Source organism: Antechinus flavipes, chromosome 2, assembly GCF_016432865.1.
Source record: "Antechinus flavipes isolate AdamAnt ecotype Samford, QLD, Australia chromosome 2, AdamAnt_v2, whole genome shotgun sequence".
Taxonomy (NCBI): domain Eukaryota; kingdom Metazoa; phylum Chordata; class Mammalia; order Dasyuromorphia; family Dasyuridae; genus Antechinus; species Antechinus flavipes.
The window spans coordinates 87,005,588-87,022,940 of NC_067399.1; the positions used below are offsets into that span (position 1 = coordinate 87,005,588).

General features: G+C 34.1%; 1 protein-coding gene across 3 annotated transcripts in view; it reads left to right on the top strand.

The window, feature by feature from the left end:
• The window catches only part of EML4 (EMAP like 4), a 144,111-nt gene that overhangs the window by 107,479 nt on the left and 19,279 nt on the right, over positions 1-17,353 (top strand). For all 3 annotated transcript variants that reach the window (XM_051975174.1, XM_051975175.1, XM_051975173.1), the window contains 5 exons: positions 1,371-1,522; positions 4,767-4,892; positions 8,881-9,012; positions 9,639-9,706; positions 12,389-12,477. In XM_051975174.1, coding sequence (XP_051831134.1) covers positions 1,371-1,522; positions 4,767-4,892; positions 8,881-9,012; positions 9,639-9,706; positions 12,389-12,477 — 567 coding nt within the window. The remainder of the gene's footprint in view (positions 1-1,370; positions 1,523-4,766; positions 4,893-8,880; positions 9,013-9,638; positions 9,707-12,388; positions 12,478-17,353) is intronic.

Sequence of the window (17,353 nt, forward strand, 5' to 3'; positions counted from 1 at the left end):
ACTTGCTAGAAAGTATTTTCTAAGGCTTTGAGAAATGGAAATTAAGTAACTAATATCTAACTTCTCTATAACTTAAGTGTGAAGAACTTTATTTTTTCTTTGAGGGGGGAGAGGGAAAGGGGCAATTGGGATTAAGTGATTTATCCAGCTAGTGTCCAAGGCCACCTTTGAATTTAGGTCCAGTTTACTCTAGGGCCAACGCTCTTTCTATCTACAGTGCCACCTAGCTGCCCTTGAAAAAATTTTCCTAATCTAGTACATAAAATGAGTTGCTATACATCACTTCACGTCCACACCTTTATTCCTTTAAACTATGTTCTCTAGTTAGGTTTCACAATTTAAATAATTTTGGGGCAATAGGGATTTTGAGGACATAATGAGGGATTAACTATTTTTAGAGCACTCAATAGACTTCTTCATCACATTGGAAACTTCTGCATCAAAAACTGATAGGATTTTATTGATGCAAAGAAATACCATTTAAGAAGAAGCAGGGCTTCTGTGTATCCCCAGGGCTTAGCAAAGGATTTTGCATATATAGCAAGTAAGTTCTTAATAAATGCTTTTTTAAAAAAAATCATAACCTTTGAAATGTAAAAAACCTACACTTTAACTTTTTATTTTAAAGAGTAAATAGGCAGATATCAGTAAACTATTGTTCAGGATTACTTATTGTAAAAGAATAGACAAGAAAATTACTCTTCTTTGAAGCCATCTATCAAGTACATAAATAGAGGTGAAACAATTCTTCATTGGCATTGAACCTATATTACTTTGTGTCAAATATCACTTTGCTTATTATATTAATTGATACAGGAGATAGTCTGTCTCAGTAATTTAAGTGAAAGATTTAATCAGCAAACTAGTATTAAAAGCTTAATGTGTTCCAGGTGCTGTGCTAAATGTGAGTATATAAATGATAAGAGAGCAAGATAATCTTTGCCTGTTAGAAGCTTGCATTCTATTGGGGGACTAAGACATTAAAAGGAGCTAGAAAATATTCCCATGCTTTGAAACAACTGGGAAGTGCCTTTGAGGCCTTTTTGGACACAAAATAAAATGAAAGCTTAGTATCAAAGCACCCAGATGCAAAGTGGGATTATTAAGATGACAAATACTTTTTAAAAATAGAAGGGCAGGGGCAATACACTTTAAACTATTTTCAGACATTTAGTACTTTTTTTTACCTTAATGCTCAGATTCTTTAAATAAATTTAGACTATATCTGTAGTCTTCTCTCTGTAATTTTGGTTTTCTGATTTATTGAATCATCTCAGTATTCTGAATTGTTCTACATATTTCTGTTTCTAACTCTATAATTCTAAACTCTTAATGGAACAGCCGATGTTATTTTTTTCTCTTCATTATAGGTGTGTATCAAATAACCAAACAAATCAAAGCTCATGATGGCAGTGTTTTCACACTTTGTCAAATGAGGAATGGGATGCTACTAACTGGAGGAGGGAAAGACAGAAAAGTGATTTTGTGGGATCATGACCTAAACCCTGAAAGAGAAATAGAGGTAAGAGGGGAGACTTTGATTCTAAATAAAATTATTAGCCCTTCTCAAACTCTGAAGTAGTAGCCAGTTAGAGGTGAAGATGGAGCAGCTAGGCATAGTACACTGAAAACTCAATTTAAGTCAGGAAGACTCATCTTCCTGAGTCCAAATCTGGTCTTTGACACTTTCTAGTTGGGTATTACTGGGCAAGTCACTTCACTCTATTTGACTTTTTCCTCGTCTATAAAATGAGCTAGGGAGGAAAAGACAGATTCCTCCAAACTCTTTGCCAAGAACACCTCAAATGAAGTCACAAAGAATTAAACACAACTCAAGACAACTGAATAGCGATAACACAGATAAAGATTAGCACTACTGTTTTGATCCTTGGCTTGCCTTCTGTGCTCTCTTTCCTTTCCTTCCTTCCTTCCTTTTTCTTCCCCCTCTTTCATTCACTTGCTCTAAACATGGGGAAACTATGTCAAAATAATGATTTTTATCATTTACAGGATGTTAGCAAATAGAAAAACCCTTTATTCTTAAAAATAAATGGTGGTGTTCCTACCTGTGTGACCCTGGGCAAGTCATTTAACCCCAATTGCCTCAGCAAAAAGCAACAAAAAATTAAAAATTAAGTAGTGTTAGGGAAAAAAGATTATTTGTCCTATATATCCATCAGTCTATAAACATTTACCATTCAATGCCAAAATTATTATCCTGTCATTTTCTAAAGTACTGAAGTGTAGGTACAAAACTTTAAACTGATTCCCTTCATCTCCCAGATCTGAAGCAATGTAGTACTGTAATAGACAGAGCCCTGGCTTTGTGGTCAGACATGAATCTATGCTATAGATCACTTCAACCTCTGAACTCCAGAGTCCTTATCTACAAAATAGATAATACTCATGGGAGCTACTGTTATTTAAGTTTGGATTTGATTTAATAGTTTCTCGAAGAAATAGGGCAGTATCTGTATTGTAACCAACATTTTACACATACACACACACACATATTGCAAATTACAAGAAAATAAAGGGGATACTAGAATAGTCCTTTCCAATGGGATCTTTGCTTTTAATTCCAGAAATCTCTAGTTCATCTAAAATGTAAACAAGAGCTCAAATTACCAGATGTTTTTTTTCATCTCCTGACCTCTGTGAGAATATAAGCAGGGAACAGGCAAGTTTTTCAAAATTGTTTTTCACAGAAGACTGTCTCTTCAGTCATACAACTAACTGGAAATAAAAGAAAAGCTTTGTGTTTACTATTCAACAATTGCTCCTTTACCTCAAAAAAGACATTTTTCTGTATAAAATAAAATGTTAGCTTAAAGGGTTTTTTCACACTGCTACTCATGTGTATGTTAAGATCATAACAGACTCGTTTAATAAGATACAGCCACACAAAAAAAATTTTTTTTTTCATCAAATCTCCAATGATTAATATCAAGCAAGGCATAAAGTGTGTGCGTGCGTGCGTAGGTATGCATGCCAGTCATATCTACCACTATTTTGGATGATGTCTTGCGCAAGGCTAAAATATAAGAGAGATTCTGTATAGCTAGTGAGGTTCCCCATAGGGACTTATCTGTAGATCACAGTGTATGCATTGCATCAAGCTCCACAATGCCACGGAATCTCTTCTGTAAAAATGAGTCAGTAACTATTTGTTTAATTTCTATTATGTGCCAAAGACTGTGCTAAGCAGTTTGCAATCACTTCATTTGATACTTAAAAGTCCTAGGAGAGAGGAGCTATTATTACCCTCATTTTACAGACAAGAAAAATAAAGCAGACAAGCAGAGCTTTATTGAGTAGCCCAAGATCGCACAGCTCATAGTATCTAAGTTTGCTATTGAACTCAGATTTCCTGATTCTATGGCCAGCACTCTATCCCACAGCATCACCTAGCTGTCTGATACTTGGAAATACAGTATTATTTTATCCAAAAACAACCCCCCCCAAAAAAAAAAATCAAAAGATCTTGAGGTTTTATAAGATATAAATATATACTTTTCAGTGATGTCAAAATCTAAAGTTGCTTTTAAATAGGATTCAAGGTGGTGGTTATTTATTTTTGCTGGGGGGGGGAGGGAGCAATTTAAGTGATCAAGAAAGGAAAGTCATTGAGTTTTCTTCTTCACTTAAACAACATATCAGTTAAATAATATATTCTCATCCATTCATTTGCATGATTCCTATTCTTTCCCCAACTCCATGCCTGGGGTGCATTCCCTCCATATTTTAAAATCTTTCTCTTTCTTTAAACTTGAGCTCAGTTTCTACCACCTTCTTGAGAATTTCCTGGTTTCTTCCTCCCTCAAAGCTAAAATTGGTTTCTTTCTTTAAAATAATTTTTCTACCTGTCTGTATATGTGTCACATACTCTCTGATAAAATGGAAGACCCGTGAAGGCAAAAACCTAGTTTTGTTTTTGTTTTTTTTTTAATCTCTGTATAGTCAAGAAATGATGTATTGCCCTATAAAAGGTATTTATTAAATATGTTTTATTAAATTTCGTTTTTTTCCAAGTAGGTGAATTTTTAAATAGGAGTTTTTCTGAAAAGTTAAACCCTGACAATCTCTTGAGTTTTGTTTCCAGATAGATAGAAGTTGATTAATAGTTTCATTGTCATAGCTTTGGACCAATCAGACAATTCCATTTCCCCTAATTTTTAACTTTCTAATGGAAAGTGCAACTCCTTTGTAGCCAGAAAAATATCCAATTAATACCATTTGCACTTTTTGTCCTTTGTTCTAGAATAAAGTTTTCCATTCTGCTCTTTGATAATATCTATTTTCACACCTTAGAATCCTATTTAGACCAACTAAAGGAGGAATTAATTGTTTAGGTAGAACACTTAGTATACTTTTACCTGGAAAGTAATTAATAGTAATTTACACCTAATGTTGCACTTTAAGGTTTTACAGAGCCTTTTCACTTCATTTCGGTGACCCTTTGTGTTAAGTATTAGGTATATCATTACTCAAACAGAAGAAGAAACTGAATAAGAGAAAAATGAAGAACCTTGTCCAAAGCCACATGCCTAGTTAGTAGATCTAAGATGGAATAAGTACAGGCCTCTCAATGCTTCAAGTCAAGCAGTTTCCTGACATATAGTGTTATCATTTTATTGATCAATAGTTGACGCCCTTCCACAAAAAAAAAAAATTATAAATGTGTACTCCAAATGCAGCCTTCAAAGACCCTCATTACTGTGTGTATTTAAATGTACAAAATGGCTTCACAAAAATTTAATTTTTAGGTTCCTGAACAGTATGGAGCAATCCGAGCAGTTGCAGAAGGAAAGGCAGATGAGTTTTTAGTTGGCACATCAAGAAATTTTATTCTACGGGGAACATTTAATGATGGTTTTCAAATAGAAGTACAGGTAAGACATTTTGTTTTTGAGCATTAAATAAAATTCTTAGTAAAACTCCTCTCCCTTTTTTTTTGCTCTTAACATCTGGTTTTTTTTTTTTTAAGTAAAAATTATTTTGAGTTGTCAAGTCCTTATTTTTGTCTTCTCATTTCCCTTCCCCATCCTCCTTGCCCACCACTCCCCCCTCCAAAAAAAAGAAAAACGAAAAACCTTTTAATAAATAAGCAAAAGCAAATTCTTATATAGATCATATTCGTGTACAAGATTATATTTGTCTCATTCTGCATGAGTCCATCACCTCTTTCAGAAAGTAGGCAATATTCTTCCTCATTGGTCTTCTGCAGTCATGAAATACCATTTTTTAAAAAAAATTTTAATAACTTTTTATTGATAGAACTCATGCCAGGGTAATTTTTTACAGCATTATCCCTTGCATTCACTTCTGTTCCGATTTTTCCCCTCCCTCCCTCCACCCCTTCCCCCAGATGGCAAGAGTCCTTTACATGTTGAATGGGTTGCAGTATATCCTAGATACAATATATGTGTGCAGAACCGAACAGTTTTCTTGTTGCACAGGGAGAATTGAATTCAGAAGGTATAAATAACCCGGGAAGAAAAACAAAAATGCAAGCAGTTTATATTCATTTCCCAGTGTTCTTTCTCTGGGTGTAGCTGCTTCTGTCCATCTTTGATCAATTAAGGCTCTCTTTATCGAAGAGGTCCACTTCCATCAGAATACATCCTCAAATAGTATCGTTGTTGAGGTATATAATGATCTCCTGGTTCTGCTCATTTCACTCAGCATCAGTTCATGTAAGTCTCGCCAGTCCTCTCTGTATTCATCCTGCTGGTCATTCCTTACAGAACAATAATATTCCATAACATTCATATACCACAATTTACCCAGCCATTCTCCAATTGATGGACATCCTTTCATTTTCCAGCTTCTAGCCACTACAAACAGGGCTGCCACAAACATTTTGGCACATACAGGTCCCTTTCCTTTCTTTAGTATCTCTTTGGGGTATAAGCCCAGTAAAAACACTGCTGGATCAAAGGGTATGCACAGTTTGATAACTTTTTGAGCATAGTTCCAAATTGCTCTCCAGAATGGCTGGATGTGTTCACAATTCCACCAACAATGTATCAGTGTCCCTGTTTTCCCACATCCCCTCCAACATTCCCCATTATCTTTCCCTGTCATTCTAGCCAATCTGACAGGTGTATAGTGGTATCTCAGAGTTGTCTTAATTTGCATTTCTCTGATTAATAATGATTTGGAGCATATTTTCATATGTCTATAAATAGTTTCAATTTCTTCATCTGAGAATTGTCTGTTCATATCCTTTGACTGTTTATCAATTGGAGAATGGTTTGATTTTTTATAGATTAGAGTCAATTCTCTATATATTTTGGAAATGAGGCCTTTATCAGAACCTTTGATTGTAAAAATGTTTTCCCAGTTTATTGTTTCTCTTCTAATCTTGTTTGCATTTGTTTTGTTTGTACAAAAACTTTTCAATTTGATATAATCAAAATTTTCTATGTTGTGGTCAATAGTGATCTCTAATTCTTCTTTGGTCATAAATTCCTCCCTCTTCCACAGGTCTGAGAAGTAAACTATCCTATCTTTTTCCAATTTATTTATCATCTCATTCTTTATGCCTAGATCATGAACCCATTTTGACCTTATCTTGGTGTACGGTGTTAAGTGTGGGTCAATGCCTAGTATGAAATACCATTGTATTGGTCAGTTTTTAAATTCTTTTAAAACTCTTTATTTTTACAATGTTGATGCCGTAGTATAAATTGTTCTTCTGGTTCTTTTCACTTCACTCTTCCTTAATCCTTACATGGCTTTCCAGTCTCTCTGTAATATATCCCTGGATTTCTTACTACATAATAGTATTCCATTATATGTTGTTATAGTCATCTATCATAATGCATTCAGACAATCCCAGTTTAATAGGGAAGTACTTTCTTTGTTACTAGTCCTTTGCCATCCTCAAAAGAACTGTTATTTTCCTTTTTTGTCTTTTTGGAGTAGAGGACTAGTGGTGATGTTTCTAGGTCAAAACATTTGTAAAAAAGTTGAATAACATGTTGGCCATAGTTAATTTGTATTTTTTATTTATTTAGTGGTTTTTTTTCCCTGAGTTTACATGTAAAAATAACATTTAATATTTTTAAATTTATATTTTTCTGTTAGTAACTTGGAGCATTTTTTCATATAGCTAGAAATAGTTCCAATTTTTTTCCTATTCATATCCTTTAACCATTTATCAGTTGGGGTATGGCTCTTATTCTTAATATTTTTGATCAGTTCTATTTCATGGAATTGAGACTGCTTTCAGATAAACTCATTGGAAGGCTTTCCTCCCCCTCCCCCCATTAAATATTTCCCTCCTAATCTTAGATGCGTTAACTTTTTGGACAAAAATTTTTAATTTTAGGTAGTTACCTCCATCCTCATCTCCTTTTCCTCATTACAAGGAAGAGGAATTTATATCAAGCCTGTGCTCAGCCCTAAATCTCTTTGCTCAATGAAAATGGCTTCCAAGCTCCTGCCCTTCTTTTCCTATTCCCAAAGCCCTAACCACAAGTTGGCTGACCTTACATTCCTTTCAAACCTCTCTTCACAGTCCTTTGAAGTCCTATGAACTTAAAATTTGTTTTGTTCATGACTAAATCAGTCCTTCCTAAATTTATATTCTCCCTGTTTCTTCTTATTTCTCTATTGAGTTGAATATGTCTCTTGTCATCTTTGTACGCGGCATATTTGTGGGTGTGCCCTTTGGATAATCCAAAGGAAAATGAGATTTAAGTGAGACTCAGCTCTTCCCATCACTTTTTCAGTTGTATAGACTTTTATTTTCATTTCCCTATTATGTGAAATATGCTCTACTTTCATTTTCCTCTTTTTTCTCTGTTGTATATTTTATTCCACTTCCATTCCTTTTTCTTTCTTTTTTCCCCCCCTGAGGCAATTGGGGTTAAGTGACTTGCCCAGGGTCACACAGCTAGGATGTGTTAAGTGTCTGAGACCAGATTTGAACTCAGACCTTCCTGACTTCAGGGCTGGTGCTCTATCCACTGCATTACTAGCTGCCCCTCATTCTTTTTTTAAATATCATGAAAACAACAAAAATGACTCCTGGACCCTCCATCTTATTTGTCTTTCTGTATGATCCCAGATAGCTAACATTCTCAGGAAAATGTACCCTCCTTTCCCCTCCCCCCCCAATTCTAGAATATAAACAGTCCTTCCTTATAAAGCCTTTTCTCCAATATTTAAACTTTGTTTCCTGTGCAGCTCTTTTTTTTTTTTTTTTTTTTTTTTCCCCATTAAGAATGCTTGGAAATTCTCTGTTTCATTAAAGAGCCACTTTTTTCCCCAGTAGAATTGTACTTGCTTTGCTGTGTAGATTATTCTTGGTTGTAGGTCTATAGATTTGGCCTTCTGGAATATCATATTCTAAACTCTCTATTACTTCATAATAGTGGCTTCTAAATCATGTGAACTGACTTGATACATTGGATTCTTCTTTGGCCCATTACTTTGACTTGGAAGCTATAGATTTTAGCAATAGCATTTTAAGAATTTTCATTCTGAGATTCCTTTTAAGAGGTGACCAGTAGATTCTTTTTTATTTCTTCTTTGCCTTCTGCTTACCAAGTCCTTACTCCTCATCCTTAGGGATTTCCCTATGCTTCTGGCCCAGCATAACTCTGAAGAGAGAATGTCTATGATCCCAGTCTACTCTTGTTCCACTAGTCACTGTCTATAGGTAGAATTTGTGGTCTTACACTATAAAGATAGCTCAAAATAACTTTTCCTTTGTTTTTTTTTCTCAATTATTTCTTAATCTATCATTTTTCTTATTGTTGGAGCAGTTACAGGGATAGCCGGGATATACTGTTTCTTCCTATTCTTTTTTGCCTAGGTTTGATTGAGTCCCTTTTGTTTTTCACAGCCATGATTGTGTTTCATTTTCAGGGTCACACAGATGAACTTTGGGGTCTTGCTACACATCCCTTCAAAGATTTACTATTGACCTGTGCTCAGGACCGACAAGTGTGTATGTGGAACTCAGTGGAACACAGACTGGAGTGGACCAGGCTTTTGGATGTGAGTAAGCCAACATTCATTCCTAGAATTGTAAGCCCTAGAGGAAGAGTCCAGGGAATTATAAAAAGGGAAAAACTGGAGAATTCAAGGTTTTGGAGAAGGGTGGGATTATGTGAAGAAAAATGTAAGTATATAATATTAGTCTACTTTAAAGAAACGAATTAAAGAGTAAAAACTCCATTTATTTGTATTGTCAGTAGTAAAAATGGCAATGCATTATTATATCAGTATTTTTAAAATAAGAAGAGTTCCAGATGATTTGAGACCTCATTACCACTGTATTTTGGTCAAAAATTTGCATGCTGCCTTCTGACGAGGGCTGTGTTTTATCTTCACCCAGTTCAGGCAATGTAGTCTTGGTATATTCTCTGCACTCCACCTGCTCCTTGTTTTCCCAAGTTCTTTTGGTCCTGTGGTTTCCTTTTTTGCCCTACCCATTTCCAGTTTCAGATTCTCTTCCATTTCATCTCCACCCTTTGTTTATTATAACTATGATAAAGTTCATTGGAATTGAATATCTTCATGGGACCTCCAAACCCATCTTCATATATCTTACTGCCACTGCTTTTTTATGTCCATGGAGACTTTCTGGTGAAATCCACAACAGCTGTGTATCTCTTTTCTAGGAACCAGGACACTGTGCAGACTTCCATCCAAGTGGCACAGTGGTGGCTATAGGAACACATTCAGGCAGGTAGGATCTTTGTGGATTGTGTAGCCTGGAAGAGGGGCGGGGAGTTGCTTTAATTCTTAACTATATGTTTCTCTAAAAGCCTTCATTTTGATCTAGAGTTTATATCTTTAAGAAAATGTTTTCTTATCTGAGACACTGGCACATTGATGTACTTTGGGAACCCTATTGGTTTTGGATTGAAATTATATGTGTACAAACTTTGACATGCAAAGTAGCAGTGTTTTCCTCCCTTATCATTTCTCATTTGGGCAATATAATTGAAGCATTAGGTTAAGTTTAGTGATTAAACAAAGAGAACACTATAATTATACACCAAAAGTATATTTTTTTTCTAATTCTTGTAACTTTTATGCTACATGGATTCAAAATTACAATCAATAAGGATAACCATTTATATATTATGTTTTTCTATAAACTGTTTTATGCCATTGAGTTAATGATTATTGATCATTTAGCCACATTGACATACAAGTACAAAGGTTTTGTCTGTTTCTAAGAATTTTCACAGATTTGTTTTTAAATATTAAAAAATGGGATCCTAAGTATAGAGTCAAGAAAATATGGGTTCTCTGGCACTTATTGGTTATATGACTTTGGGAAAATCATTTAACCTGATGTACCTCAGATGGACAGTTTCCAAATTCCTACACTACGAGTTTCTTCAACCTAATTCTTTGTGTATTCACTATATGATTTATACCAAAGAGACCAAAACATAAAGAATTTTGATGGAGTTCTTTGGATATTTGTATTTTTTTTAAGTCTCAAAGTATTTCAAAAAAATCTCTTTAGATTATCAATTGTATGTATGTTTATTTAATAGTATCAAAATTCAAAAGTCAAAATTAATAATATCTATAAATGCTGGCCTCTATTTATAGTTTAAACAGTCCAAACAAATCATTTTTCTGAACCATTCCTAAAGCTCTCAAGGAAAATTTTGAGTGATTGATAATTTGATATCAAAAGAGCCTTTCCTGTCTGAAGTGACTGACTGTAAATTGTTGACACTATTAAAATTCTAAAATATAGTCTAAATTTTAAAAAAAAATTTTCTAAATTTGTTGTTCAGTCATTTCTGTCATATCTAACTCTTTACGATCTCATTTGGTTTTGGTTTGTTTTTTGCAAATATACTGGAATGGTTTGCCATTTCCTTCTTGAGCTTATTTGACAGATGAGGAAACTGAGCCAACAGGGTAAAATGACTTGCCCAGAATTACATAATTATTAGTAAGTGTCTGGGATCAGATTTGAACTCGGGTCTTCTTGACTCTAGGCCCAACCTAGCTTTTTATGAGTAGGTCTGAAATAAAGTACTTCTTAAAATTAAACTTCTTAAAAGAATGTATTCTCTTATATCACCACAGCTGCTTATCAGTGTTTGGTTTTAGTAGGACTTAAGCACAAAGTAACATTTATGTCTTTATACTCACATCATATCTTTTTGTAGGATTTGAGAAGTCTGTTTTCTGTTAAATTGAGAAAAGTTGTTAGTTTTTCAAGAATTCATGCTTGTCTGACCTGTTATTGATTATATCTCTCATAAGACCTGGCTATCCCTAAAGTACTGGAAGAAAGATAAAGGCAGGGAGACTGGAATGGAAAAATCACTATCTTTATTTCATGTGGACAGATGGGGCAATCAGGAAAGAAAATGTTATTTTTAACCATTCAAGTGAAAGACAACATAATTATCTAGACATATCTTTCAAGCCCTTTTTATATCTAAAACTGTGTGATTCTACCTGCAAAATCAAAATTACATTATTTATGGAATGAAGCAAAACTGTTTTCTTAATTTCTAAACCTTAAAAAAAAAGTAAGTTAAGAAAAAAGCTCAGCTTTGTAATATTTGCAGTTCAAAATTTTCTTTAAAGAACTGTTTCTTCATGTTATTCGTTTATTCAACTTACTGACTTCATAATGGCAATATTTATATCCTGCCAGACTTTCCTTGGCCTATCTAGCTTTAATCTTTTACTACTTTATTACAGACAAGTTGTTTCTTTGCTGTCCTCCATATAACACTTGGCAGTTTGCAAAAATTATGTACATTTTTCAAGAGGTTATGATTTATCTAAGATTACACAGTTAATAGCAGAGCTTAGAACTAAAATTTTTGCTCTTGCCATTCTATGATGTAATTTCTCCCAAATGTATAGCATTTTAAGACATACTTCTACCTTTGATGAAATGAAGCAACTTTATTGTTTTAAGGAAATTTTAAGCCTCAGTGAATAGGTTGAAAAAGTGTTGGGAGATCTTTCTGAAATCTTACTACATGAATGGCCATCTCCATTGCCTATACATTAAGACCAGCCCCTGCCCACAAGTATACCATGATTGTTATCTGTATTGTTATCTTTTGTTAATATTGCTTTTCTGTCCGAGAATTTCCTTCCTGCCCTTCTCTTCTACTTTTCCAAGTACTATTCAGCCATTGAAATGAGACTCAAGTCCTACCTCTTCCCAGGAAGCCACAGGTCAAATTTTTCTATTCTCTTAAATATTTCTATAACAGTTATTTTCTGTATCTTGCAGCAGTGTAGCACTTAACTGTTTTCTAATTGTTTCCTTTGTATTATATCCTGAACTTTCAACTGTAAATTTATCAAGATTAATTTTTCTTTTTTGAATTTGTGTAACTTAAATAATTATTGGACTGTAATTTCTTAACAGGTGGTTTGTCCTAGATGCAGAAACCAGAGATCTAGTTTCAATCCATACAGATGGTAATGAGCAGCTCTCAGTGATGCGTTATTCAAAAGGTAAGGTATATTTAACATGCATTATGGCTTTAACAAGCCATTCAAATTATGTTTGAATAGTCCTCATTTTAAAATAAAGTTAACTGTTGTCCTATGCTCCGTGGAGCTATTAAACTTTGCATGTGTTTCCCCACCAAATAAGATTGAGTTCTGTTCCAGGTAACTTCAAAGAGTTCACTTAATGTAACATTCTAGGTTTTAAATCAAACACATATTTAGAATGCACGTGTTTAGAATCAACAAATATGACTGCATTTGTAAGCAAAATCAGTTAAAGTTTGATATGTTACTAACTGATTGATTTGAATGGGTACTGGGCTATAGGTTAACATCTGTTTAACAAAATCTCACTTTGTAAATAATGTATAAAAGGAATATTTACATTTTAAAGAGATTTTCAAATCTCATTACATAACTCAGAAAATTCTGTAGTAGAAATGATTGATTTTTTTTTGCTAAATACATATAATTATTTTTTAAATTATAGTTTATTTTTTCATCCCACAAAAATCTACCTTTTCATCCCACCCCATGTCCTTTCTTACTTAATGAGAACTAAAGAAAAACAAAACCCAATGAAAACATGTAGTCATTCAAAACATATTTCACATTGGCCATGTCCCAAAAAAAATGTCCTATTCTTTTCTCTTAAGTCTTTCACCTTTCTTTGTTGGGTTGGATCGCAAATGGCATGCTTTATCATTACTCCTTAAAATCCTGGTTGATCAATACATTAATAAGAATTCTTAATAACATAAAATTCTTAGCTAGTCATTACATGCATATCCTAAGTTTAGTTATGCTAATTTTAAAAATACACTTGAGAGTAGTAATTATACTTTCTTAAAAGTCTATAATGCCCTTTTCGCTAATCAGTTTATTCCCAATTCACCTGCCTAAAATGAGTATTCTTTTTCTTATATTAAGGACTTATTCTCTCCCTTAATTATTTAGCTATCCAATAGTTCAGGGCTTTCTTTAATTGTTCCTCCACTGGATCTCAGTACTATGCAGTGAAAGAGTAAAAGTTTACCTTAAGTGATGGAGTTGCAAAGAATTCTCATTATAATAAGCCAAAGAAGTTTCATTGTATTTTTTGTTGGGTTGATTTGGTTTGGTTTTTGATTGTCTTTTTAAATAAAAATAAAAAAAAGCAATACAGGTATTATTAAAAATATTCAAAAAGCTTTATTGAGAAAGCTTTAGTTACTATTGAGTAAAATAGTACCCATTGTGGTGGTAGGTGGGCACGCCATACCCCCCCCCAAAAAAAAAAAGAATAAGGAATACAAGATTACATAAACAAAATAGTTGTGTGATTGTTCTGGCACTGGTAGCATTCATTCAGCATGTTTATTTTTGGTGTTTACCTCTAGAAGCAATTTTTTTCCACACTACTCTTACAGCAATCAGTGATACAACAACTCTGGGCAATTATTATGCATTAGACCAAATGACTCCTTTTTTTGTTTCTTTAAAGAGCCTGTTTTATTGGAATAATTTAGTCAACTCTGTTAAGTAACATTTAGAATTGATAAGATTTAATAAAAGCTTCTTTAGCTCTCATGTTAATCTTTAAAACATAGCTTCTGCCATCCTCACCTACTTCTATTTACAAAACTTAAGGTGACCTTCTATCTTACTAAAGCCAACCTCTTTTTGCAGTGTCTTTGATTATTCCAACTTCCCCTTACTCCATCAGTCAGTCTTCCCACCTTCACTCTTCCCTTCATCTTCAGTGTCTTCCTTCATAGTGATAGCTTTCCATGGCCTAAAAACATGCTGCCCCTCAAAAAATTTAATGTGGGCCTGCCAGTGCTTTAGAACTCTTCCAGTTTACTCTTTTCCTTTTTTTTTTTTTTTTTTTTTAATTATTTATTTTTTAGCACACATTGCTTCATGTTGGGAGAGAAAAATTAGAGCAAAAGGGGAAAACCATAGGGGAGAGGAAAAAAAAAAGTGAACATATTATATGTTGATTTACATTCAGTCTCCTTAGTTCTTTTTCTGGATGCAGATGGCATTTTCTATCCAAAGTTTATTGATTCTTCTCAGTAGTTCAGGATCCAAAGTAATCCCAAGTCTTTCATAGTTGATCACCACATATTCTTGCTGTGATTGTGTACAATGTATTCCTGGTTTTGCTTGTTTTGCTGAGCAGTAGCATCAGTTCATATGAATCTTTCCAGGCCTTTCTAAAATTATTTTGTTCATCATTTTTTATAAAACAATAATATTCCATTTCTTTTATATAACACAACTTGTTCAGCCATTTCCCAATTGATGAGCATCCACTCATTTTCCAATCTTTGCTACCACAAAAAAAGGTGCAAATATTTTTGTACATGTGGGTACTTTTCCCTCCTTTACAATTTCCTTAGAATACAGATGCAGTAATCATCAAAGGGTATGCACAGTTTTATAGTCCTTGAGGGCATAGTTCCAGATTACTTTCCAGAATGATTGGATCATTTCACAACTCCACCAACAATGCATTAATTATCCCAGTTTTCCTACATCTTCTCCAACATTTATCATTATCTTTTCCTGTCATCTTAACCAATCTGAGAGGTGTGAAATGATACCTCACAGTTATTTTAATTTGTATTTCTCCAGTTGATAGTGATCTAGAGCATTTTTTCATATAATTTTAGAATTTCATCATCTGAAAATTTTCTATTCATATCCTTTGACCAACATTTGTCTTCCCTTTACTCTTTTTTTTTTTTCTTTTTTTTTGCTGAGGCAATTGGGGTTAAGTGACTTGCCTAGAGTCACATAGCTAGGAAGTGTTGAGTGTCTGGGATCAGATTTGAACTCAGGTCCTCCTGACTTCAGAGCCACTGCACTACCTAGCTGCCCCTTCCCCTTTACTCTTAAATGTTTAAGGAAATTAGTCTGCACTCTTCATATCTTAATCACCTATTCTTGGAGAATGATTTCCTTTCTCACTGTTTTACTGAAATTGTTTTCTCTGAAATTATTACTGAACTTAAAGTTACTAAACTCAGTAGCTCCCTCTCAGTCCTTGAATTCCTTAACATTTCAGTACTACTTGTCATCATTGACCTAACCTTTTTCTTAATGTTTTCTTAACTTCTATGCTTTGGTTTTTATCTTGCCTGTTTCATCTCCTTACTTTTCTGATTTGCCCCTTGCTTTACTTTCCTTAAGTCTTCCAAAGGACAAGTAAGTGGTACAGTGATAGAGTCCTAGACCTGAAGTCAGGAAGGCTTATCTTTCTGAACTCAAATGTGGCCTCAGGGATTTACTAGTTATGTGACCTTGGGAAAGTCACTTAACCCTGTTTATCTCAGTTCCTTATCTGTAAAATAAGCAGGAGAAGGAAATGGCACACTATTCCAGTATCTCTGCCAAGAAAACCCCATGGGGTCACAAAGAGTTGGACTGAACATGACTAAAAAATAATTGAACAACAGTCCTCCAACCCTTAAGTCTCAATTCTGTCTTTATATTGTACTTTTTTCTCTTAGAAAACATATATTGACTCCTATGGTTTTTATCACTTTTTTCATCTCTTTCTGGATTATTTTTAATTCCTTATCTCTAGATTCTAAAATGTACTGCTAACACCCCAGAGTCAAAATTTGAAACAGGAATTATCTGTAAGAGCTTTCCCCACTGTCGTATTTCTCAGACACCCAGATTTAAAACCTCCAAGTCATTCTTGAATCGTTACTGTCTTTTATCACTCACTTGTCTCCATGTCTGTCCTATATCTAATCATTTGCCAAGTATTCTCTCTTGCTTTCTTTTTTCTCTTTTCCATTCATACTGCTGTGATTCTAGAATAAAGCCTTGTCTCTTATCCCCAGGATAATAATTGTTTCCTGTGTACAATCCTACACCACTGTGGGAATAATCTTCATGCATAAGTCTGATTTTGTCTCTTCTCTATTCACTTTAAACATTCAATAATTCCTCGTTGCCTATTGAATAAAATTTAAACTCTTTACGCTGGCATTCAGAACCCTCACATTCTAGTTCTGACTAGCCTTTTCAGCATTATTTTATGGTACTCTTCTTGTTGCATTCAGTAATCTAGCCACACTGGACTGTTTACTATTCCCTGATTTCCTTTTTTGCTCTCTTCAGTGCCCTTTGCACTAGCCATCTTCCATTCCTAGAACAAATTAATTCTCCATCTTTCTGTAGTTAACTAATTTTCCTTCTTCAGAGACAAACTCTAGCACTGCCAACTATATGATACTTCAACAAGAAATGATCCCTTCTTCGAACCTCCTAAGCCATTCAATTTAATCTGTTCTACTAATTAATATTTCCTGACTTGTGTTGTTTGTTAAGTGTTATCTCATCTTTTATTAATAGATTAGTCCCTGCTCTTACAGAATTAATTTTTTTTTTAATTTTGAATTAATCAAACACAAAGTTCCAACCTTGGTGACTGAGGCTGGACATACAAAGAGAGAGATGAAAAAGTGCTTGCCCTGAAGGAGTTTATGTTCTCATAGCGGCATATGGTTACGAAAATATCCCAATCCAAACAGAAATTGCCTTTCTTTTCCAAACTGTTGACTCTCTTGCATACCTCTCAATTTTTTTTTTCTTCTCTCTCTCTTATTTGCCTTTTGAAGTCTTTTATGAGCACTTCTAAGAAGCCTTTTTGGGCTTGAGACCACTTCATATCACTCTTTGATATTTCCTCTGTGGACATTTTGTCCTTGTCTGAATTTGTATTTTGGTCTGCTCTTATCACCACAGTAGCTTTCTATGATCAAGGCTCTTTTCTGTTCCTTGCTCATTTTCTTTGGCATTTCCTCTTTTTTTATTTTTATTGTCAAACTCTGCTCCTGGGGGGCACCATCCCAAGCTTCCTGTGCAGCTCTGAGCCTTG